At 40.3% G+C, this 24,281-nt stretch overlaps 1 protein-coding gene and 1 long non-coding RNA gene across 2 annotated transcripts in view; both read right to left on the bottom strand.

Moving 5' to 3' along the window:
- Window positions 1-2,624: 2,624 nt before the first annotated feature.
- LOC124995449 overlaps window positions 2,625-24,281 on the bottom strand; it is a 756,577-nt gene continuing 734,920 nt past the window's right edge. Inside the window, exons 19-25 of the mRNA XM_047567814.1 lie at window positions 24,073-24,246; window positions 23,132-23,305; window positions 20,166-20,339; window positions 6,785-6,958; window positions 5,039-5,212; window positions 4,155-4,328; window positions 2,625-2,802 (exon numbers count right to left, since the gene is read on the bottom strand). Of these exons, the coding sequence (XP_047423770.1) occupies window positions 2,625-2,802; window positions 4,155-4,328; window positions 5,039-5,212; window positions 6,785-6,958; window positions 20,166-20,339; window positions 23,132-23,305; window positions 24,073-24,246 (1,222 nt within the window). The remainder of the gene's footprint in view (window positions 2,803-4,154; window positions 4,329-5,038; window positions 5,213-6,784; window positions 6,959-20,165; window positions 20,340-23,131; window positions 23,306-24,072; window positions 24,247-24,281) is intronic.
- LOC124995501 lies at window positions 15,546-18,457 on the bottom strand. The gene is made up of 2 exons (XR_007110719.1): window positions 18,032-18,457; window positions 15,546-16,596 (listed from the first exon to the last, which is right to left on the bottom strand). It is a non-coding gene; the product is annotated as an uncharacterized LOC124995501 (long non-coding RNA).

The following is a 24,281-nucleotide window of genomic DNA, read 5'->3' on the forward strand; positions in this document are numbered from 1 at the left end:
TAACACATGTATTTATACAGGCTCTTGTAGCTATGTGTTTCTAATAGTGAGAGGACAGAGATATTCTGTATAAATAAACCTCATATTACTTTATAGAATTTCTTCTGAGTTACAGAATATATATCAATATATCAACGATCATAAACTGTCAGTTCCTTGACTGAACTACTTGTAAAATATTATTTTTAGGCAGAATATTAATACATGTATTCACACTTAACTGTTTGACTTCAACATTTGGACTAATGCTGTGATCCATGCTGTCATGTAACATTAATATTTCAACATAACCTTTAATATAACAGCTCAACACTTTATATCAAACTGAATCCAGCCTGTCATTAACATAGTTACCATAACAATGAGACATAAAAGAGCTTTAAGAGCTGGATTAATATTTATCAACCTGTTGATAAATATTGATTATTTAAAAGTATGGTCACTTCTGTGTCAATATTTCACTCTATTTAATTAATTAGCTGGCTAATTAGCTACTTAACCACTTCAGCTTCAGGTCGCAGTGTTGTTTGTCACTGGGTGAGAAGCAGGGTTTCAATCTATCACAGGACTTATATTATGTCTCTGATGAGCTGTTCTTCTGCAGCTGTTGTCTACAATGATTATAATGATGTAGTGCTATGCTGTAGCGCCCCCTGGGGGATGTTCCTGTAAGCACCACAAATGTATTCTGTTTTATTTAATGCAGGTCAATGATTATCGAGTGCATAGTTACATAATGACACGGCTCCAGTTAATACCTGATTTAATACATATTTCAAACCCATGGATCTTCTCCCTTAGTACAGAAACAACCGAGCTACCAGACATGTTTTCAGTATTGCTTTTAGACTTCCTTAAAAACAGAAATCAGGTTTTCCCCAGGGTTGCGTCCTGTCACCACTACTTTTTATTATGTAGCCATCCACAATGAGCAGGTGCAAATTGTTGACTCTTACAAATATCTTGGCACTATGTTTGACTCAGAGCTCGAATTTAAAGAAAATACTGAGCTTATTGTCAAACGGGGGCAAGAGAATTAATTTAATTAGGAAATTATGGAAATTACTTCTGAAGTCTGATACTATTCTATGTCATTTTTATCATTTGTTCATTGAAAACTATTTAACCTTTTCCTTTATCTGTTGGTTCAATGTGTCGTCTGTGAGGGAGAAAAGTCACTTCAACACAACTGTTTAAGTATGTTCAGAAATTACTGGCACTGAGCAGAAGAATTTGGGCATGATCTGACAACAAAATCAATAATCAATAAATTAGATCGAACAAAATCAATAATCAACCAACCAGATCACATTTTGTCGACCGAGTTTTTTTTTTTTAGCTGCCTTCCGGTCATCTATAATGTGATCATCAGTAGGACAAATCATTACATGAAGTCTTTTATTCCTTCTTATAAAAAGCTTTAAAACACAGACAGAAACTAGTAAGGTTTTAGCTACTGGAATTTGTGCTATTGATTTTACTTTTATCTTAATGAGCACTGATTTTATAATTGATTATTATACTTGTTGTTTATTTATTGTTTATTTGATTAATTGTATGTGTGGGGGATGCTCGTGGAAAAGCTGCAAATGAATCATCCTGTTGGGATAGAGTTCTCTGAATCTAAACAGAACACGTCCAACATGAGTCTGTAAAGATGAACTTCTCTTTGAGAAGAGTCATCACATGATGATTGGAGGCTGATTCCATCTGACATGTTTCCCTCTAACAGTTGAGAGTTCTTATTGCGGTTGAGTTTCTGACTTCAGCATTTATCTGCAGTCAGAGTCTCTGTCCACAAAAGCTGCTGCTGATTCAACCTCTGGATCATCAGGACACAGCTCATCCTCTCACACCACACACCCTCCTGTTTGTCATCACTCCCACCTGTAGAGAGGAGGAGAAAGAAGAGAGGAGGTGAAGGAGTGTTTCCCTTCATCATCACATCCAGTAGAAAGAGCAGCAGGGACTTGAGTCCTGTTCAGAGCAGCAGTGGAGCAGCTGTGGAGCTCAGCCAGCTTCCTTTCAGCTTCATGTTAACGTGTTGGAGTCAACACACACAGACCTGCAGAGACTTTTAGCATCAAGTCTGTTTCCTCTGCAGATTTCACTAAGAAACTGCTGAGAGTCCTGAACGCTTCATTACTGCACCAACACTTTAGTGATGGATTTACTGCTGCTCCATGGAAACAAAGATCAGCTGACTAAGAAACTCATGGTTACTAAATGTAACGCTGCTTCTGTGATGTGCAGGCTTCAGTCAGACTGATCTCAGAGCTGTGATCAGTTGTTGATCAGATGTGATGAATGACCACCACTGTCTCTATACATCTTGGAAGGCTGTCAGCTGGAATCCAGCTTTATTTCCTGGACACATCAACACAACAACAACAGTCGTCTTCACATCAACTCAAACAAATGATCACAACAAGCTTCTGGCTCATCTGATTGGCTGACTGTTGTCTCTCTCTCTGTCTTTCTGTCCAATCCTGAAGCCTGTCTCCATTCTCCTCTCACAGCTTCACTGAGAAGCTGCAGGTTTACAGGAAACACTGGATCGTTGATACTAACTGTGCTTAGGACGATACTGATGAAAGCAGCATGGACTGACTGGAACCCTCTACTCACCTCAGAGTCTCCAGTTTATAGTCTGGACTCTCCACAAGATCAAGAAGCTGCTTCACATCTGAATCCTTCAGGTTGTTGAGACTCAGGTCCAGATGTTTCAGATTGGAGGGGTTGGACTTCAGAGCTGAGACCAGAGAATCGCAGCTGATCTCTGACAACCTGCAGCTCCACAACCTGAATAAAGAATAAAAGATGGAGATTAAATCATGAATAATTCAGCCAGATGTGTTCAGGTGTTAAATCTGCAGCTCAACATCACTGTGTCCTAACAGCCTTTAAGCTTCATTGACGTTAACAACTAACAGTGGACATTTTATACAGTTTCTGCTACAAACACTTGTTTTGAACTAAAGGACATTTACAGATTCATGGAGGAAAGTTGTGGATGAAGATGAATTAGATTCAGTTGGTGATTAAACATATCAGATCTACAACAGTAACAGACAGTGAACTGACCTCAGAGTCTCCAGTCTACAGTCTGGACTCTCCAGAAAACCACACAGCTGCTTCACTCCTGAATCCTTCAGGTTATTGTCACTCAGGTCCAGGTGTTTCAGATGGGAGGGGTTGGACTTCAGAGCTGGGACCAGAGAATCACAGCTGATCTCTGACAAACTACAGCTCCACAACCTTAATAAATAATAAAATATGTAGATTAAATCAATAATTCAATCAGATGTGTTCAGGGTTTAAATGTGCAGCTCAACATTACTTATTCACCAGATAAATTTATTACGTAAAATGGTTCTGAATCACTGCTTTAACAACTAACAGTGGATATTTTTTACAGTTTCTGCTACAAACTTGAACTAAATGACATTTACAGATTTATGGAGGAAAGTTGTGGATGAACATGAATTAGATTCAGTTGATGATTAATAGTACAAAAGTAACAGACAGTAAACTGACCTCAGAGTCTCCAGTCTACAGTCTGGACTCTCCAGAAAACCACACAGCTGCTTCACTTCTGAATCTTTCAGGTTGTTGTTACTCAGGTCCAGATGTTTCAGACGGGAGGGATTGGACTTCAGAGCTGAGACCAGAGAATCACAGCTGATCTCTGACAACCAGCAGTTCTCCAATCTGAGTAAATAAATAAAGATGTAGATTAAATCTCCTCAGACATGTCTGAGTGACTTTGTCCTTGTGTTATTGTGGATCTCCATCATGTCTTCTACAGACAGTAATATGTGACAGTGTGAGGTGTGTGAGCTCCTTCCAGCAGCTGTGGTTCAGAGAGAATGGACTGATACATGGATCACAGCAGGTTTGACTCCAAATGAAATGTGAGTGAATGATGATGAAACAGCAGGAAGCTCAGACACTAAACACACCTCAAACACCTGCATCTGAACACATGATCTCATCTGTGTGTGTTGAGCAGGAATGAAGCATCAACATTATACAGTTATTGAAATGAGCTTGTCTTCAGTTTGAGGAACAGTAATGTTCTGGATGAAGATGAATTAGATTCAGTTGGTGTTTAAACATATCAGATCTACAACAGTAACAGACAGTGAACTGACCTCAGAGTCTCCAGTCTACAGTCTGGACTCTCCAGAAAACCACACAGCTGCTTCACTCCTGAATCCTCCAGGTTGTTGTCACTCAGGTCCAGATGTTTCAGGTGGGAGGGGTTGGACTTCAGAGCTGAGACCAGAGAATCACAGCTGATCTCTGACAAACTGCAGTTCTTTAGTCTGAATAAAGAATGAAAGATGTAGTAATCAGTGTCAGGACTGATGCAAGTTTTCTGTGAATGCTTTCAGGTCTAAGTGTTAATAATGTTTTTTCTTGCTTTCTAATCTATGTCTGTCATTTATCTGCTGTATCTTCTAACCAAGCTTCCATCTGATGACTATACTGCAACAGTAATATTGAGGCTACATGTGCTTTCTGCTGGGTTGAGAATTGGGCAACGGTTACTGGTAAGCTGCTGTTTGGAGAGACATACTCAAGTAGAAGATTGTTGGAGTCCATAGTGTTTGTACCAAACAGTTATGTTTCTATGTCAGATTTAGCTGTAAACAGACTTGTTGAACTTGTATTTCTTGGCTAATGCTACCTGTTCATTGTTTGCTAGCATGTTTTATGCATACTTTACTGAGTGTGTTTCACTAAATGTATCTTTAACCATCTTTAACTATCTGACTATAACCACTAAGATAAATGAGAGCAGAAATCCATGTATCACATACTGTTTATTTGATTGAGTGCTTCATTTCCTCTTTAAGCTTCACTGACTTTAACAACCAACAGTGGACATTTTCTACAGTTTCTGCTTCAAACACTCGTCTTGAACTAAAGGACATTTACAGATTAATGGAGGAAAGTTGTGGATGAAGATGAATTAGATTCAGTTGGTGATTAAACATATCAGATCTACAACAGTAACAGACAGTGAACTCACTCCAGAGTCTCCAGTCTACAGTCTGGACTCTCCAGAAAACCACACAGCTGCTTCATTCCTGAATCCTTCAGCTTGTTGTTACTCAGGTCCAGATGTTTCAGATGGGAGGGGTTGGACTTCAGAGCTGAGACCAGAGAATCACAGCTGATCTCTGACATCTTGCAGCTCTGCAATCTAAATAAATAATGAAAGAGTTTAGAAAGTTCCTCCTTGAAATCATGTGTTCAGAGTTGAAGAAGGTTCAGAATGAACACGTTTAAGATGTTTTGTTCCTTCACAGTGAAATCTTATAGATTCATGAAGATCCTCAGTGTAGATCAGTAGAATATCAGCCTGATGTCACCACAACTTTACCATCATATTCATGTCAGAACACAAATAAAACATGGAGTCTGACCTCAGAGTCTCCAGTTTATAGTCTGGACTCTCCACAAGATCAAGAAGCTGCTTCACATCTGAATACTTCAGACTGTTTCCAGTCAGGTCCAGATGTTTCAGATGGGAGGGGTTGGACTTCAGAGCTGAGACCAGAGGATCACAGCTGATCTCTGAAACACTGGAGTCCTCCAGTCTGAATAAAGAATAAAAGATGTGATTTTACAAAGTTCCTGCTTGAAGTCACTCAGAGTTCCATCATGTGTTCAGAGGTAAAGGTTCAGAATGAACAAGTTCATATAATGTAAACTTCAAACATCTGAAGCCAACAGGAAGCAGCTTTAAACAGTCAAACAGAACAAGTGCAGAACTCTCATTGATATTAATCACAATATAGAGACATAGTGACTTCAGCTCTCAACTCTGACAGCTCCACCAGAGGCTCCATCTCTACAAACTCATGTTGTGCAGATACATTTATTTCTGATTCCACTGAAGATTCTCAAGTTTCCAAAGAAAACAAACACATCAGGATGAATTCAAACAAAGTCTCATTTTGTGAACATTGATGGTGTTTGCTTTGAATATGTCACTATAATCATCACTAGACTCCACAGGCAGATATTGAACATTTATTAGTTCCAGTCTGATGTGGTGGAAATGATTTTAGTTCTGTTCTCAATGTCTGACAAACTTTAAGGTGGAAATAAAGAGTTTCAGAGTCAATCATCCAGGGGAGAATTTTTCTTCTTCTATGAAGCTTTGAAATGTGGAATTCAACATGGCTCTGCCACAGTCAACAGACTAAACCACAGAAGAAGAAATCAGACTTTACCATAAAGATCCTCAGTGTGGATCATTAGAATATCAGCCTGATGTCACCACAACTTTACCATCATATTCATGTCAGCACACAAATAAAACATGGAGTCTGACCTCAGAGTCTCCAGTTGATAGTCTGGACTCTCCACAAGATCAAGAATCTGTTTCACATCTGAATCCTTCAGGAAGTTTTCTCTAAGGTCCAGATATTTCAGATGGGAGGGGTTGGACTTCAGAGCTGAGACCAGAGAATCACAGCTGATCTCTGACAACCAGCAGCTCCTCAAACTGAACAAAGAATAAAAGAATAACGTTGATAAATTCATGAATAATACAGTCAGATGTGTTCAGGGTTTAAATGTGCAGCTCAACATTACTGTGTCCTAACAGCCTTTAAGCTTCATTGACGTTAACAACTAACAGTGGACACTTTTTACAGTTTCTGCAACAAACACTCGTCTTGAACTAAAGGACATATACAGATTTATGGAGGAAAGTTGTGGATGAAGATGAATTAGTACACCTAACAGTAACAGACAGTGAACTGACCTCAGAGTCTCCAGTCTACAGTCTGGACTCTCCAGAAAACCACACAGCTGCTTCACTCCTGAATCCTTCAGGCTGTTGTTACTCAGGTCCAGATGTTTCAGATGGGAGGGGTTGGACTTCAGAGCTGAGACCAGAGAATCACAACTGATCTCTGACAAACTGCAGCTCTTCAAACTGAATGAAGAATAAAAGTGAGCTCCAATTAAATGTATGATGTGTTTTGTCCTGACTCAGAGCAGCAGCCTTCTATCAGTCTGACTCAACAACATCAGTAACAGTCTTTGACTGTGTATTTAGTTTTTATCATCAGCAGAGAAGTGAATGGACTGTTGCACTAAAGCAGCACATTTACCAGGACTTGTTTTACGACAGGAGGCCACTTATAGTTTGGGGAGTTTCAGTAATGTGTGAAATGTTCTGAGTAAAAGTTGATGATGGACAATTGTGAAAAATTAGAAGACTTGTTGTGAGTCAATGTTCTTCAGCTGTTCAGAAAAACAGAACATTTGAGAAAAAGTAGAATCTTTTTCTGATTAGAAAGACTGAACATTTAGCAACTGAAGAACATTTGACACATCAGTCAATGATCTGAAGTGAATAAATAAAGAAAACCTCCAACAGCTCCAGTCAGTGAACTGACCTCAGAGTCTCCAGTCTACAGTTTGGACTCTCCAGTCCAGTAGACAGACGCTTCACTGCTGACTCCTTCAGGGTATTATCACTCATGTCCAGCTCTGTCAGATAGGAAGGGTTGGACTTCAGAGCTGAGACCACAACTTCATAGTGAGTCTCTAAGAGTCCACGTCCAGTTAATCTGTGATTAGAAAATATATGTCATATGTCATATGTCATGAAATCAGATAATATCCATTCTAGATCCAGACTGAATGAGTATGAAACAGAGTGAGGAGATCATCTGATGAACATCTGATTGATTGTGTCAATAATCAGGACTCACTGAGCCTTTCTGCAGTTCCTCACAGCTGGGATCAGTCTCTGTCGTCCCTCCTTTGATGCGTTGTACTGACTCAGGTCCAACTCATCCAGAACCTCCTCTGACATCTGCAGCATGTAGGCCAGAGCTGAGCAGTGAATCATGGAGAGTTCTTTCTCTGATCTGTTCTTTGACTTCAGAAACTCTTGGATCTCCTGATGAACTGAGAGGTCGTTCATCTCCATCAGACAGTGGAAGATGTTGATGCTTCTGTCAGGAGACATTGTTAAAGTCCTCATCTCCTTCAGCCTGTTGATGGCTCTCTGGATGATTTCTGGACTGTTGTCTGTCTGACCCAGCAGACCTCCTAAGAGTCTGTGATTGGACTCCAGAGAGAGGCCATGAAGGAAGCGAATAAACAGGTCCAGATGACCATTTTTACTCTCCAGAGATTTATACATCGCTCCATACAAGAAGTCATCCAGAGACTTAGTGGAGTCTTGGTGGCCTTTCCTCAGGAAGTCCTTCAGAATCTCTGTCTTCTTGTTGGTGTAACAGTGGAACATGTAGACTGCAGCCAGAAATTCCTGAATGCTCAGATGAACAAAGCAGTAGACTGATTTCTGGAAGATCACGCTCTCTCTTTTCAAGATCTCTGTACAAACTCCTGAGTACACTGTGGCCTCTGTCACATCCAGACCACAGCGCTCCAGGTCTTCTTGGTAAAACATGATGTTTCCTTCCTCCAGATGTTCAAACGCCAGCCTCCCCAGCTTCAGAAGAACTTCCCTGTCAGTCTCCATCAGCTCCTGTGGACTCGTCTCATGTCCCTCATGGTACTTGTTCTTCTTCCTCTTTGTCTGAACCATCACAAAGTGTGAGTACATGTCAGTCAGGGTCTTGGGCAGCTCTCCTCTCTGCTCTGTAGTCAACATGTGCTCCAGAACTGTAGCAGTGATCCAACAGAAGACTGGGACTGCACACAGGATGTGGAGGCTCCTGGAGGTCTTGATGTGGGAGATGATTCTGCTGGACAGCGCTTCATCACTGAACCTCCTCCTGAAGTACTCCTCCTTCTGGGCGTCAGTGAAGCCTCGTACTTCTGTTACCCTGTCAACACATGTAGGAGGGATCTGATTGGCTGCTGCAGGTCTGGAAGTGATCCAGACCAGAGCCAAGGGAAGCAGGTTCCCCTTGATGAGGTTTGTCAGCAGCACGTTGACTGATGCCTTCTGTGTGACAACAGACACAACCTCACTGTTGTTGAAGTCCAGTGAAAGTCTGCTTTCATCCAGGCCATCAAAGATGAACAAAAGTTTCCAGACAGCCAGCTGCTCTGCTGTGACCTTCTGTAATGTTGGATGGAAAACATGGAGCAGCCTGAGAAGACTGTACCGCTCATCTTTGATCAAGTTCAGCTCCCTGAACGAAAGCACAATCACCACACTGACATCTTGGTTTTCCAAACCCTCTGCCCAGTCCAAAGTGAACTTCTGCACTGAGAAGGTTTTCCCAACGCCAGCGACGCCGTAGGTCAGTACCAGTTTGATGTGTTTTTGTTGTTCAGCTAAGGCTTTAAAGATGTCGTGGAACCTGATTGGAGTGTCATGTAGGGCCTTCATCTTGGAAGCTGTCTCAAGCTGCTTCACCTCATGTTGGGTATTAACCTCTTCACTCTGTCTCTCTGTGATATAGAGCTCAGTGTAGATCCTGTTGAGGAGGGTTCCTCTTCCTCTTACATCAGTTCCTTCAGTCACATGTTCACATCTCCTCCTCAGGCTGATCTTATGTTCATCTAAAACCTCCTGCAGACCAACATCAGCTGGAAAGAAGAACAGATGTGAGACAGAAAGAAACAGTCATCCCTGTTTGAAGCCACAAAGAACAGAAAACTCATTTTAAGAGTTAGAATGTTTTAGAAGCATTAGAAATGCTTGTTGTTGTATCAGCCTCTGAGGGGTCGTGTCAGTGTTGACAGCAGCTTTTCTGCAACTCTTCATGTAACAGATCAGTGTGGTTGTTTCTTCCTCTCTGTAATATTTAAGAATATTTAAGTTTTGTTTTTGTTCAGTCTGTGTCTCATGATTTCCTGTTTTATTTTGAAAAGTAACTCTCCTCTCGTTTCAGGTCACTTGCCCTTCCCTGGCCTTGTGTGTCTCCAGTGTGTTGTGCCTGATTGCTAATTGTTTCCACCTGTTCCCCATTTGTATATATATATTGTCTGTGCCTTCGCTTGTCCTGTGCAACAGTGTTTTGTCTGTTCTGATAGGCAGTTACCCCAGCCTTTCATGCCCACGGTTTACTACAGCCTCAAGCTAAGGTAACTCGCCTGTTTATTTTCTTTGCACGTTGTCTTAGGAGATTTTGGGTTTCCCTTCGTTGAAGTGGATTTTCTTTGTAGAACTATCACTGTGAATTTTTGGATATTTTGGAATTTTTAGGTTTAGGGGAGGGGTTAGGTTTAGCACAAATGTACAGTCTTACTTGTTCTGGCTCTTTTTCCACACTGGGGACAGGAGGAGTGTCCTGATGAATTAGACTGGTCCCAGTGTGAGGTGATGCACTGTCTGCAGAACCAGTGTCCACAGGCGGTAGAGACTGGATCCTTCAGGACGTCCTGACACAAAGCACAACAGGACAGCTGCTCCTCTACAGAAACATGACTCCTCTTCCTTTCTCTGTCAACACATTTCTTCATCATTAAAATCATTTGCACATTGTTTATGAAAAATATCAACATTTGACATCACTGTCCAGAAGCTCAGATGCACACAGAGAAGGGGAAGAGTTTGAATTGACTCTCCTGCTTTCAACAACACCAACAAACTGCTTTTTCTGTCTGTCTGATTAAACACTGAGTGATCTACCTGCTGTTTGCTGTTAATACAAACTCAACACTCCCTGCAGAGACTTCACAGTAAAAGCCTTCCTTTAAAGAGAGCTGATTCTGTCCTTCACTGTTTTAGCTTGAGTTAGTTCAGAACTGAGCTTAGAAGCTAAAACGTAAAAACAAGGTTATAACATTTAAAGAAATAACCCTTGTATGGTATTCGGGTCAAATTGACCCGTTTCAGATTTTTACAAGAAGAAAAATGGTACAAGTATACATTTTTTCTACCTGAAACTCAATGGTCTTAGCTTATTTTCTGTGACAAACATGTACAAAGAAACAAAAACAAAATAGCACACATGCTACTATACCCCACACATTTACATCCTTCATATGGTCTTCAGGTCATTTGACCCGCATACACAGACAAACAGCAAACAGAGCAATTTTTAGAGCCACAATGTCTCTGAAGAGCTTCCATGTATTCAGATTTGACAACTGGGAATCAAGACCCGTTAGACGGTGGGGGGACAAGTTGGCAGCAATCCGCACGGTGTGGGACCAGTGGGTGAACCGGCTTCCCTGTCTTCATAACCCTGTGCCCAATGTAACTGGACGAACAGCTTGTGTGGTTTAGAGGCCACTGCCCTTTCAGGCAGTATATGCCCTCAAAACCAGCAAGGTATGGCATCAATATCTGGGCTGCCTGTGATGCTGTTTCATCTAATGCATGGAACATGCAAATTTATACAGGGAAGCCAGTAGGAGGAGCTGCTGAAAGAAACCAGGGGACACGAGTGGTGCTAGATATGTCACAAGGCCTCAGTGACCACAACATTACCTGTGACAATTTGTTTCCATCGTACAGCCTAGGACGGGAGCTTCTCAAAAGCTGACAATGGTTGGAACAGTCCAGACAAATAGGACGGAGCTTCCACCTGAGGCTGTGAAGAAAAGGCCAGTCTATTCCTCCAACTTCATGTTCACAGCCAACACTGCCCTGGTATCTTACATACCAAAAAAAGGAAAAAATGTGGTGCTCATGAGCACTCTACACAGGGATGGAGCGATAAGTAGTAGAGTGGACCGTAAGCCAGAGGTCATACTTGACTGCAATGCTTACCTTATGACAAAAAGAAGTAGTCACGCTTCCATTGTTAATTGTGTTCTAGTAGAGACTGATTGCAATCATTAAACATGTATGTTATCTCAATTTTTTGAAATTGAGATAAAGACAATATATATGTTAATGGTTTATGAGGTAAAATTTGATATTAGAATTGTTTTTAACACACGAAACATGTCCTGGGTCAATTTGACCCAAGGGATACCAGAGGGTCTTAAAAGTGAAGACCATAGGGTTAATAAACAAATACGATACAAAAATGACAGAAGTATGAGTGACAAGTATTCAACAGGTGCAACAGTCAACTGCAGTTTTTTGCAGCTTTTGTTTAAAAGAAGTGAACGATGTTAGGACAGTGAGTTCAAGGTTGTTTTGTAAAGTGTTCCAGTCACGTGCTGAAGCAAATGGAAGGAGCTGCATCCAAAGACAGTGTAGGTTTTGGAGACAATGAGTTTGAAAAGTTTATTGAACTTTAAATTTTTATTTAGTTTATTGAAGGAGTAAGAGTAGGAGAGGTGCAGAAGGGAGGAGAGGTAAAGAGGTGTTTTACCAAGTATGGCTTTATAAAGAAGCCAGTGAGAGAATCGTGTGGAGGGATGTCCAGTCTACCAGGTTACACAGGTCACAGTGGTGAGTTGTGAATGATGGCCTAGCTTGTTGGCATCACCAGTATGCAGCTGAGACACGGTGAAGCCACCAGCGAATGTTTTTATTCATGATTAAAGAAGCATGGGTTTCAAAGTTTGTTTTATTCTCAGCAGCTTCTGAATGGCCGAGTACAGTCAACCGACCACAGCCTCTGCCACTACTGCAATTCTCCAACAAGACCAACCACTCCAACCCAGCTGTGGTTGACCTACGACCATTTGCTTAGCATTTTTTTCTTCACACTTGTTTCTTTAACATCATTTATGTTTACGTGTCGGTTCCATGAAGCTGAATATGGATATGTTTTGGTACGACTATTGATCAGACAAAGATCACATTCCAACTATACTGGCTAGTTGCACAACACTGTCTATAGGAGGGTGCCTACTGCAGTTCAATCCATCCACTAGTAGCCCAGCTGTAAATCTTTACACACTTCAACATTAGGACAAATATATCTGAATATTGATGAGTGGGCATTCTGAAATTGAGGTTCTCAGGTGTTTTGCTACAGAAATACCATTAGTACTTTCTGGTTGTCAAACACACTTTCAGCAGAACATTTCTGCTTCATCCTAAAATCATCATCTTCCATCAGGTCAGTTTACAGTAGAAACAGTCTCTTACTTTGTGTCTGAGGGTCCAGGTTCTTCACTGAAGACTGGAGGTCTTTCTTTGGACTTGTCACTCTTCATGGACAGACAGCTGGATACTGTAGACTCTGCTCTCTGTCTGTGGTACTGACCTCTGCAGAAACAAGTATGTAATAATATGACACATTACGATACGATAAGATTTAATACTCCAGGTTGGAAGTGAATACTCTGAAATTAAAACTGAGACTCTGCAGTCTTTAAGACCACCTTCAATTTATAGCTGTAGCTTGAATAAACTTTGGTGAACAGCTGGAATAACAAATACATTTCAATTAAACTCAATCAACCACCGGGACAGAAAATATCCTGGAACTGACAGAAGTGATTAAAATGAGCCATGAACAAGTTAGTAGTAGTTCTCTTACTTTGTATCTGAGGGAAACTTGACTCTGTCCTCCTCTTCCTCCATCTTCTGACCTTCAGTCAGTCTGAGAGATAAACCAGAAACACTCAGTGAGTTTACATCAACTTCAGTTACAGTACTCCAGGTTGGTCAAAGACTGATAGGAACTGTAGTCTTATTAAAGATTTTTCTGTGAAGTTAAAATAAGTACTTGTTTATATTAGAATAGCTATGGTCAGAAAAGCACAGGAACATGTTCAAGCTCTGACAAGTAAAAAATAACTGATAGACTTTTAGAACAGAGTCAGCTTCAGAAGCTGCATAGCATTACATAGCATATTCGATAATTAAGCTTCAAACTGAACTAAAATGATTCTATGATGTGTATTAGTCATTTAGCTCAGCTTTAACAAAGTAACAAAATTCCAACAAACTAAAGAAGTAAAAGTTAGCGTTAGCATCAGACATGTCCTCTTTTTGTGACCAAAAAAAATTGTCAAACTCAAACATGTTTGCATGCACACCACTACACCTACACACCAACTAACAGGGGGTGGGGCAACTGAAAGTGCTCTGAGTGTATGGTTGGCAGAGAGTCAGTGGCATTAATGAATAACAATGAGGTGTTGTTCAAAAATCAGTTTATAGTGCACGATGAGTTCAAAGTACATGTGGCTCTCCACCATTTCAACTACTTGACCAGCTATGTTTCCAAGTTATGGGCTTCATTTGTCTCCTAATGACACAGTTAGCTAACTATAATATAACACAACAAAATATAATATGACACAATATAACATAACATAGCATAGCAGTGCATAACATAATATTACAGACACTCACCGACTGAGAACATGAAGTGATAAATAATAAAGTAATGAAAGCTGCAGAACGACAACTGATTAATCACTGCTTAATCACTGATTAATCACTGTTGAAGAAGAAGAAGAAGAAGAAGAAGAAGAAGAAGAAGAAGAAGAAGAAGAAGAAGATTAAAACTCACCGTGCTTCAGTCAGTTTCCCTCCTTTTGTTCTGAATCAAAATGAAGTGAACACTTTCACTTCGTCCCTTGATCACCTGGTCAGGTGAGCTCCACCCTGAACCTTTACTGGAAATCGTGTGGTGTGTGTGTCTATCTTTCTGAGGACCAGTCTGAGTTTCCTACCATCAGAGTGAAGACATTTTAGTTGGTCCTCTCTTCTTTACGAGGCTACTTGAGGGTTTAGAATTGGTTTCAGGCTAAAGGTTACGATTAGGTTAGTGTTGGGGTTAGAGGCAATATTCAGCCCAGTTTGATCTGTAGGGGCTGTACCACTAACACAGAATTATATTAACCTAGAGATAATGACATCTACAAATGTTTCTCTTTTTTAGCATTTAACAAACTACACTATTAAGAAACGTGTTATGAAAAATCAGACATTTCCTTAAAAAATGTGTAATTTCTGTTTATTTCTATGTCTCATTGTTGTTATGTCCACAACTCTCACTAAAACTGTGTGAATCCTTGAAATAATTTTGGAAAAATTGTAATTAATGTTGTCAATATACTTTTTGCACTTTGCAAATTCATCCCATGAACCAGATTAGACCCTCTGGTGGGTCGCTGTTGACCAACGGGCCATTCGTTTGACACCTGGGAGCTCGGGGAATGTATTATGTTATCACTGACATAGCTGTATAAACATGGTGTGTGTTTTATTTCTATTGAACAGGATGATTTCCCTTTTTCTTTACATTAAAATCATGATGTCATGTCTCAATAAAATGGATGTAGATGTGTGTGTGTTGAGGTGAAGCTTCAGATGAACAAGGTAAACAAGTTAAAATTCAACAGTTCTGAGGCGTGTCAGCACCTACATAGCAATAAGGTTTGTCACGTTTATTAGATTAAGGGTAATGAATGAAAATAAAATACTACTTAACAGCCAGCGTCTTTTTTTCCCATAACTTTATTAAACATATTCCACATTTGACAGAATGTTTCACATTTAATCCAGTAGTGTAAAAGAATAACACAATGTTGCCTCAAAGAAAGAAGAAAGGGTGACAAACACGTTATGTTACGTTATGCACATTTCGCATGTGCACTCAGAGTCTTTTAATTTTAATTGATTTAAAATAAATAAAGATATTGTTGGAAGAAAGGTTCTAAACACATCAACTCTGAGTTTAGTCTCACAAAACTGGGAAAGCAGCAGAAATATTCTCACTACAAGGAGGAAATATTCTGAAATGTTTGATATATAAAGATCTACAAATGTGAAATGATTGAAGAACAACGTGATAAAAATCTAGTTTCTCTTCTATCTTCTTTATGTTGTGTCTTATTTTGTGAAGCTCTGATCAGTGAAGATGATTTCAGGCTGAAAGTGTCTCCAAGATATTAACAGTCAAACAGAAGAAACTGGAAACAGAGATGAACGCACTCTCAGAGTTATTCAGGTCCAAGGAAAAGTGGTGAACTGCAGCCTGCTGGTGGCGCTGTGCTGGACTGGATCAGACAGGAAAATGTCCCTAATATTTTGTCCACACTGTTAACACACATCAGACTTTCAGAGCACATACTGTAGATGGTGCTGTCAATCTGTCAATGACTTCAGAGTCTTCCAACTAAATATTCTCCTAGAAAACTGAGTTAGAAACTCTCATGTTAATATCCTAACTTTAATACCACCTTAATATATTAATACCACCTTAACAATTTTAACATTGAATAGAACCTTGAGCCTTTGAAGACATAAAGGTCTCAGATAGGCTGATGTTAGGAGAGTGGAACTGATCATCTTGTTCAAACTGAACTGACTTTATTTGTGGAAAGAGATAAAGGGATTTCCAGAGAGGATGAGGAGACATCACCACCTGGTGGCCTCTGGAGGAACTGCAGCTCATCAGTATCTATTAGTCCATTCCGAGAATCAGTGGGAAGCTTCCAGGAAATAGACTGACCCACTGAGGAGCTGCTTCTCCCAGTAAATACATAGATCCAGTGGGTAGTTCAGGGACCTCTAAACGTTTCTAGGATACTGTTACGACTGTAGTCGTAGTTTGTTTCAGGTGTGTGCTGCACGGAGGAGATGATTGATGTGGGAGGCTCCGGTCCTGGACCCTGATTGGCCGCGGCTGATGGAGGACGCCTATATAAATATCCAAGATGGCGACCGGGGCTGGCGGCAGGTTTTCTCTCATCTCCCTCTGCTCCCAACCAGCCACATTGTTTGATCCTTTGTTAAGCTGTAGGGGTGGACTGCCCTTTTTGTTCCCAGCTTTTCTCCTGTTTATTTAGTTAGGGAGGTAAGTGTTGTCATTTGTTTGATTTTGTTAGGTTAGTGAATTAATTTCAAGATAGGGTTGTTTGGTTTGTTATGTTGGCCTTGGACCACCCTGAAGTCAGAATTTCATTTGTTTCTCTGTTGTAAATAAATAACTAACTTTACATTTTACATCGTTGGATTGTCTTGGTGGCTACTTGGGACAAGGGGAAGATGGGAGCCTAATCATGTTGTGTCCTAGACACCCCTAGATGGGGCATAACATATACATAGACTTCCTGCCTGTGGCGAGTTCACTGACTGAGATAAAGGTAGGATCTATCAATGTCTGTGGCGAGTTCATGAATAAACTGGTTGGTGACACATTGAAGTTCTAACTTGACCAAACACAGAAAGTGATGAAACAAACAAGAGCATTTACCAAATAATAAATTGTGTTTACAAGCATCGTCAATCCATTCCTAAAGATTCAATTTTTCATTTTGTTGATTCATTCATTCTTTTTAAGTCTTTGTACATTTTGTCATTATTAAATCTTTAAACCTAGTCTTTAAACTAGATTTGGCAGTGGGAATGGACCAAAACCACAATTATTAGAAAAACCAGTGCTTCCTCAAAATTCTGTCTTTGGGAAAACTTAAAAATGTGAGAAAAGTAGCCAAAGATAAAGATAAGATAAAGAATTGTCTACAATAAAATAATTCCACTATTAATCATTATTAGGTTTATTAGATCCTGTACATCTATAAAATCTATGATATTCATTATTAAACATATTTTGTGAAAAAATTACATATTTTAGTAAGGTGATGATTTGTATTTAGGTGGTAAAACCAACATTTTTTAAAAATCCAAGCACCCTGTATCATGGCTACATATGTGACATTTTTAACAAATCAAACTGCTTGAAATCGGTCCAAAATTCAGCAAATTATTCTACTTTAAAATTTCAGAGTAGGTCTTTCCTTTATTAGTTTACATGCACCGCTGCCTCTGCTGGCACTGTACCAGGCATAAGGAGAGGTCACTTCAGCACTGGACAGCTCCTCTGACCCCTCTCTATTGCCAGGCTAAAACAAGAAGGGGTAACTTCAGCACTGGACAGCTCCTCTGACCCCTCTCTAATGCCAGGCTAAAACAAGAAGGGGTCACTTCAGAACTGGACAGTTCCTCTGGGGTCATTCATCATCTCATTTTGAGGCTTTTAGGAGAATTTATAGTACTGCGTTTGGGTCCCACAGGAACCTACACCAGTGTGACTAATTTCTACTTCCCTCTGTAACAAATTCATTTGAGTAACTGCTATGTCTTTTTTGCAAGTTGGGTCATTTGTGCTTCCACTTCTTGCTTCACTTTCAACAATGGAAACTGAAACTTTGGTCGAAATTTCGCCGAACACGAATGTCTGTATCTCCAAACCTCCTCAGTTGACCTTACCAATTCTGATACTCTTCTGAGGTCTGCGCCGACAATCTGGAGTGGACACAAGTTTCTATCACCAACTTTTTTCTGCAACAGATGAGACCCGGTACATTGAGCTTCCAAGCTAGACCCATGATTTGGAGGCAATATTAAATGTTGTCATCAGATAAAGATGTTCTACTTTTGGTTTGCTTGTCAGACCAACCTGTCACTGGGACCTGCGCCAACTCAAGATTAGGACAGATGACAGAGTAGTTACAGAAGATGAATGAATGAGTGGATGAAATTGGGGTGAACTAGGATCCCTAATAGATGCTGGGGCAAAATTCTATATCCACCATGATCCAAATTGACCGTTTCTTTGGCAGAAATTCATATATCGAGCAGTGTTTACCGATTGTACACCAGTAAAGAGTCGACATTAGTAACACAAACACACTGGCTCCATCTTCTTCTCCCACAATGCAAAGGACATAAACTTGTCATAATAACAATAATAATAAGTATATGGCTATAGTCTGTTAATGAACCAATACTCACATGGGACTGGAGGAATCTGTTCTGATGCTGTATTCTTTCTCCAGTGAATGGTACTTTAATGACCCATTAATGAGGCTCCAGTCTCAAACTTTGAACGAAGATGAAACATTTAGGGAAATGATGTCAGACTGCGTTCAATCCCTGGAACGTACCACATGTTGTAATGACACTGAACCCCCAGTTGCTCCCAGTGCCTGGCACTAGAGTGTGAATGTGTGAGTAAATGGATAGATGTATAACTCTGACTGTAAAGTGGTTTGAGTACCAATAGGTAGAAAGGAGTTATATAAAAACAAGAAGAGGACGAGAAGAATGTTTGTGACTGAGCTGCTCACTTCTTAATCAACATCAGCATTTATCTGCAGTCAGAGTCTCTGTCCACACAAGCTGCTGCTGCTTCAACCTCTGGATCATCAGGACACAGCTCATCCTGTTTACCACAACTTCCACCTGTAGAGAGGAGGAGAAAGAAGAGAGGAGGTGAAGGAGTGTTTCTAGATACTCAGGGACTTGAGTCCTGTTCAGAGCAGCAGTGGAGCAGCTGTGGAGCTCAGCCAGCTTCCTTTCAGCTTCATGTTAACGTGTTGGAGTGAACACACACAGACCTGCAGAGACTTTTAGCATCAAGTCTGTTTCCTCTGCAGATTTCACTAAGAAACTGCTGAGAGTCCTGAACGCTTCATTATGCACCAACACTTTAGTGATGGATTTACTGCTGCTCCATGGAAACAAAGATCAGCTGACTAAGAAACTCATGGTTACTAAATGTATTGCTGCTTCTGTGATGTGCAGGCTTCAGTCAGACTGATCTCAGAGCTGTGAACAGTTGTTGATCAGATGTGATGAATGACCACCACTGTCTCTATACATCTTGGAAGGCTGTCAGCTGGAATCCAGCTTTATTTCCTGGACACATCAACACAACAACAACAGTCGTCTTCACATCAGCTCAAACACATGATCACAACAAGCTTCTGGCTCATCTGATTGGCTGACTGTTGTCTCTCTCTCTGTCTTTCTGTCCAATCCTGAAGCCTGTCTCCATTCTCCTCTCACAGCTTCACTGAGAAGCTGCAGGTTCACAGGAAACACTGGATCTTTGATACTAACTGTGTTTAGGACGATACTGATGAAAGCAGCATGGACTGACTGGAACCCTCTACTCACCTCAGAGTCTCCAGTTTATTGTCTGGACTCTTCACAAGATCAAGAAGCTGCTTCACATCTGAATCCTTCAGGTTGTTGAGACTCAGGTCCAGATGTTTCAGATGGGAGGGGTTGGACTTCAGAGCTGAGACCAGAGAATCACAGCTGATCTTTGACAAACTGCAGTTCTCCAACCTGAATAAATAAGAAAAGATGGGGATTAAATCCTGAATAATTCAATCAGATGTGTTCAGGTTTTAAATGTGCAGCTCAACATTACTGTGTCCTAACAGCCTTTAAGCTTCATTGACTTTAACATTTTCTACAGTTTCTGCTACAAACACTCATCTTGAACTAAAGGACATTTGCAGATTTATGGAGGAAAGTTGTGGATGAAGATGAATTAGATTCGGTTGGTGATTAAACATATCAGATCTACAACAGTAGCAGACAGTGAACTGACCTCAGAGTCTCCAGTCTACAGTCTGGACTCTCCAGAAAACCACACAGCTGCTTCACTCCTGAATCCTTCAGGTTGTTTTCACTCAGGTCCAGATGTTTCAGATGGGGGGGGTTGGACTTCAGAGCTGGTCCCAGAGAATCACAGCTGATCTCTGACAAACTGCAGCTGTTCAATCTGAATAAAGAATAAAAAACAAAATTGAATAATTCAATCAGATATGTTCAGGTGTTAAATGTTCAGCTCAACATTACTGTGTCCTAACAGCCTTAAGCTTCATTGACGTTAACAACTAACAGACATTTTCTATTGTTTCTGCTACAAACACTCGTCTTGAACTAAAGAACATTTACAGATTCATGGAGGAAAGTTGTGGATGAATCTGAATTAGATTGAGTTGCTGATTTAACATATCAGATCTACAACAGTAACAGACAGTGAACTCACTCCAGAGTCTCCAGTCTACAGTCTGGACTCTCCAGAAAACCACACAGCTGCTTCACTCCTGAATCCTTCAGGTTGTTGTTACTGAGGTCCAGATGTTTCAGATGGGAGGAGTTGGACTTCAGAGCTGAGACCAGATAATAACAGCTGATCTCTGACAAACTGCATTCATTCAAACTGAATAAAGAATAAAAGAATAAAAGTTCCTTATTGAAATCATGTGTTCAGAGCTGAAGGTTCAGAATGAGCAAGTTAACAAAATGGAAACTTCAAACATCTGAAGTCAACAGGAAACAGCTTTAAACAGTCAAACAGAACAAGTGAAGAAGAACTCTCATTAATATTAAAAACAACATAAAGACGTAGTGACTTCAGCTCTGAACTCTGACAGCTCCACCAGAGGCTCCATCTCTACAAAATTATGTTGTGCAGAAAAATTTATTTCTGATTCCACTGAAGATTCTCAAGTTTCCAAAGAAAACAAACACATCAGGATGAATTCAAACAAAGTCTAATTTTCTGGAGCATTGATGCTGTTTACTTTGAATATGTCACTATAATCATCACTACACTCCACAAACAGATACTGAACATTTATTAGTTCCAGTCTGATGTGGTGGAAATGATTTTAGTTCTGTTCTCAATGTCTGACAGATTTAAGGTGGAAATGAAGAGTGTCAGAGTTTCAGAGTCAATCATCCAGTGGAGGATTTTTCTTCTTCTATGAAGCTTTGAAATGTGGAGCTCAACACAGTTCTGCCACAGTCAATGGACTAAACCACAGAAGAAGAAACCAGACTTCACCATGAAGATTCTCAGTGTGGATCAGTAGAATATCAGCTTGATGTCACCACAACTTTACCATCATATTCATCTCAGCACACAAAGAAAACATGGAGTCTGACCTCAGAGTCTCCAGTTTATAGTCTGGACTCTTCACAAGATCAAGAAGCAGCTTCACATCTGAATTCTTCAGCTTGTTGTCACTCAGGTCCAGATGTTTCAGATGGGAGGGGTTGGACTTCAGAGCTGAGACCAGAGGATCACAGCTGATCTCTGAAACACTGGAGTCGTCCAGTCTGAATAAAGAATAAAAGATGTGAGTTTACAAAGTTCCTGCTTGAAGTCACTCAGAGTTCCATCATGTGTCCAGAGCTGAAGGTTCAGAATGAACAAGTTTATAAAAATGGAAACTCTAAAAATCTGAAGCCAACAGGAAGCAGCTTTAAACAGTCAAACAGAACAAGTGAAGAAGAGCTCTCATTAATATTAATAACAACATAAAGACGTAGTGACTTCAGCTCTGAACTCTGACAGCTCCACCAGAGGCTCCATCTCTACAAAATCATGTTGTGCAGATACATTTATTTCTGATTCCACTGAAGATTTTCAAGTTTCCAAAGAAAACAAACACGTCAGGATGAATTCAAACAAAGTCTTATTTTCTGGAGCATTGATGCTGTTTGTTTTGAATTTGTCACTATAATCATCACTAGACTCCACAAGCAGATACTGAACATTTATTAGTTCCAGTCTGATGTGGTGGAAATGATTTTAGTTCTGTTCTAAGTGTCTGACAGATTTAGGGTGGAAATCAAGAGTTTCAGATTCAATCATCCAGTGGAGGATTTTTCTTCTATGAAGCTTTGAAATCTGGAGCTCAACATCAGTAGAATATCAGCCTGATGTCACCACAACTTTACCATCATATTCATCTCAGCACACAAAGAAAACATGGAGTCTGACCTCAGAGTCTCCAGTTCATAGTCTGGACTCTTCACAAGATCAAGAACATATCAGATCTACAACAGTAACAGACAGTGAACTGACCTCAGAGTCTCCAGTCTACAGTCTGGACTCTCCAGAAAACCACACAGCTGCTTCACATCTGAATCCTTCAGGAAGTTTCCTCTAAGGTCCAGATGTTTCAGATGGGAGGGGTTGGACTTCAGGGCTGAGACCAGAGAATCACAGCTGATCTCTGTCAACCAACATCTATACAATCTGAATAAAGAATAAAATATGTAGATTAAATCATTAATATTTTTTGTTTGCATTTGTCTACATAGTTAAACACCAGAGGGTGTCAACATTATATGAGATTGATGCAGTTATATTCCTGCAGCTAAATATTTTGTTACTTCAGTGTGTGTGTGTGTGTGTGTGTGTGTGTGTGTGTGTGTGTGTGTGTGTGTGTGACCATAACCAGCCCTCCCTGGGAACTATCCTTGTGATCTTTATTGAGTGTAGTTACTTTGTGTGGCACAGAGGGCAGTGCTACACCTCAGTGAATAGAGGGGGAGAAAATAGTACAACAAAAATGTGGAAGGATGGACAGTGGAAGAGAGGCATGTGGTGCTGGTAGGAACTGGTGTAGGGTCCTAACAGCCTTTAAGCTTCATTGACTTTAACATTTTCTACAGTTTCTGCTACAAACACTGGTCTTGAATAAAGGACATTTACAATTAAATTCAGTTGGTGATTAAACATATCAGATCTACAACAGTAACAGACAGTGAACTGACCTCAGAGTCTCCAGTCTAGAGTCTGGACTCTCCAGAAAACCACACAGCTGCTTCACTCCTGAATCCTTCAGGTTGTTCTCACTCAGGTCCAGATGTTTCAGATGGGAGGGGTTGGACTTCAGAGCTGGTCCCAGATAATCACAGCTGATCTCTGACAAACTGCAGTTCTCCAATCTGAATAAAGAATAAAAAACATTGATACAATCATGAATAATTCAATCAGATGTGTTCAGGTGTTAAATGTTCAGCTCAACATCACTGTGTCCTAACAGTCTTTAAGCTTCATTGACTTTAACAACTAACAGAGGACATTTTCTACAGTTGCTGCTACAAACACTGGTCTTGAACTAAAGGACATTTACAGATTTATGGAGGAAAGTTGTGGATGAACATGAATTAGATTCGGTTGGTGATTAAACATATCAGATCTACAACAGTAACAGACAGTGAACTGACCCCAGAGTCTCCAGTCTACAGTCTGGACTCTCCAGAAAACCACACAGCTGCTTCACTCCTGAATCCTTCAGGTTGTTGTTACTCAGCTCCAGATGTTTCAGATGGGAGGGGTTGGACTTCAGAGCTGGTCCCAAAGAATCACAGCTGATCTCTGACAACCAGCAGCTCTTCAAACTGAATAAAGAATAAAAGTGAAATGTATGATGTGTTTCATGGTGACTCAGAGCAGCAGCCTTCTATTAGTCTGACTCAACAACATCAGTAACAGTCTGTGACTGTGTATTTAGTTTTCATCATCAGTGGAGAAGTGAATGGACTGTTGCACCAAAGCAGCATATTTACCAGGACTTGTTGTTGCCAGTTATGTTCTTCAGCCATTCAGAAAAACACAACATTTATCAACTAAAGAACATCTAACACATCAGTCAATGATTTGAATTGAATAAATAAATAAAATCTCCAACAGCTCCAGTCAGTGAACTGACCTCAGAGTCTCCAGTCTACAGTTTGGACTCTCCAGTCCAGCAGACAGATGCTTCATTCTTGAATTGTTCAGGTCATTATTACTCATGTCCAGCTCTGTCAGATAGGAAGGGTTGGTCTTCAGAACTGAGGACACAACTTCACAGTGAATGTCTGAGAGTCCACATCCAGTTAATCTGTGATTAGAAAAGATATAAATCTGTAAAATGAG

The sequence above is a fragment of the Mugil cephalus genome, chromosome 18, assembly GCF_022458985.1.
Source record: "Mugil cephalus isolate CIBA_MC_2020 chromosome 18, CIBA_Mcephalus_1.1, whole genome shotgun sequence".
Taxonomy (NCBI): domain Eukaryota; kingdom Metazoa; phylum Chordata; class Actinopteri; order Mugiliformes; family Mugilidae; genus Mugil; species Mugil cephalus.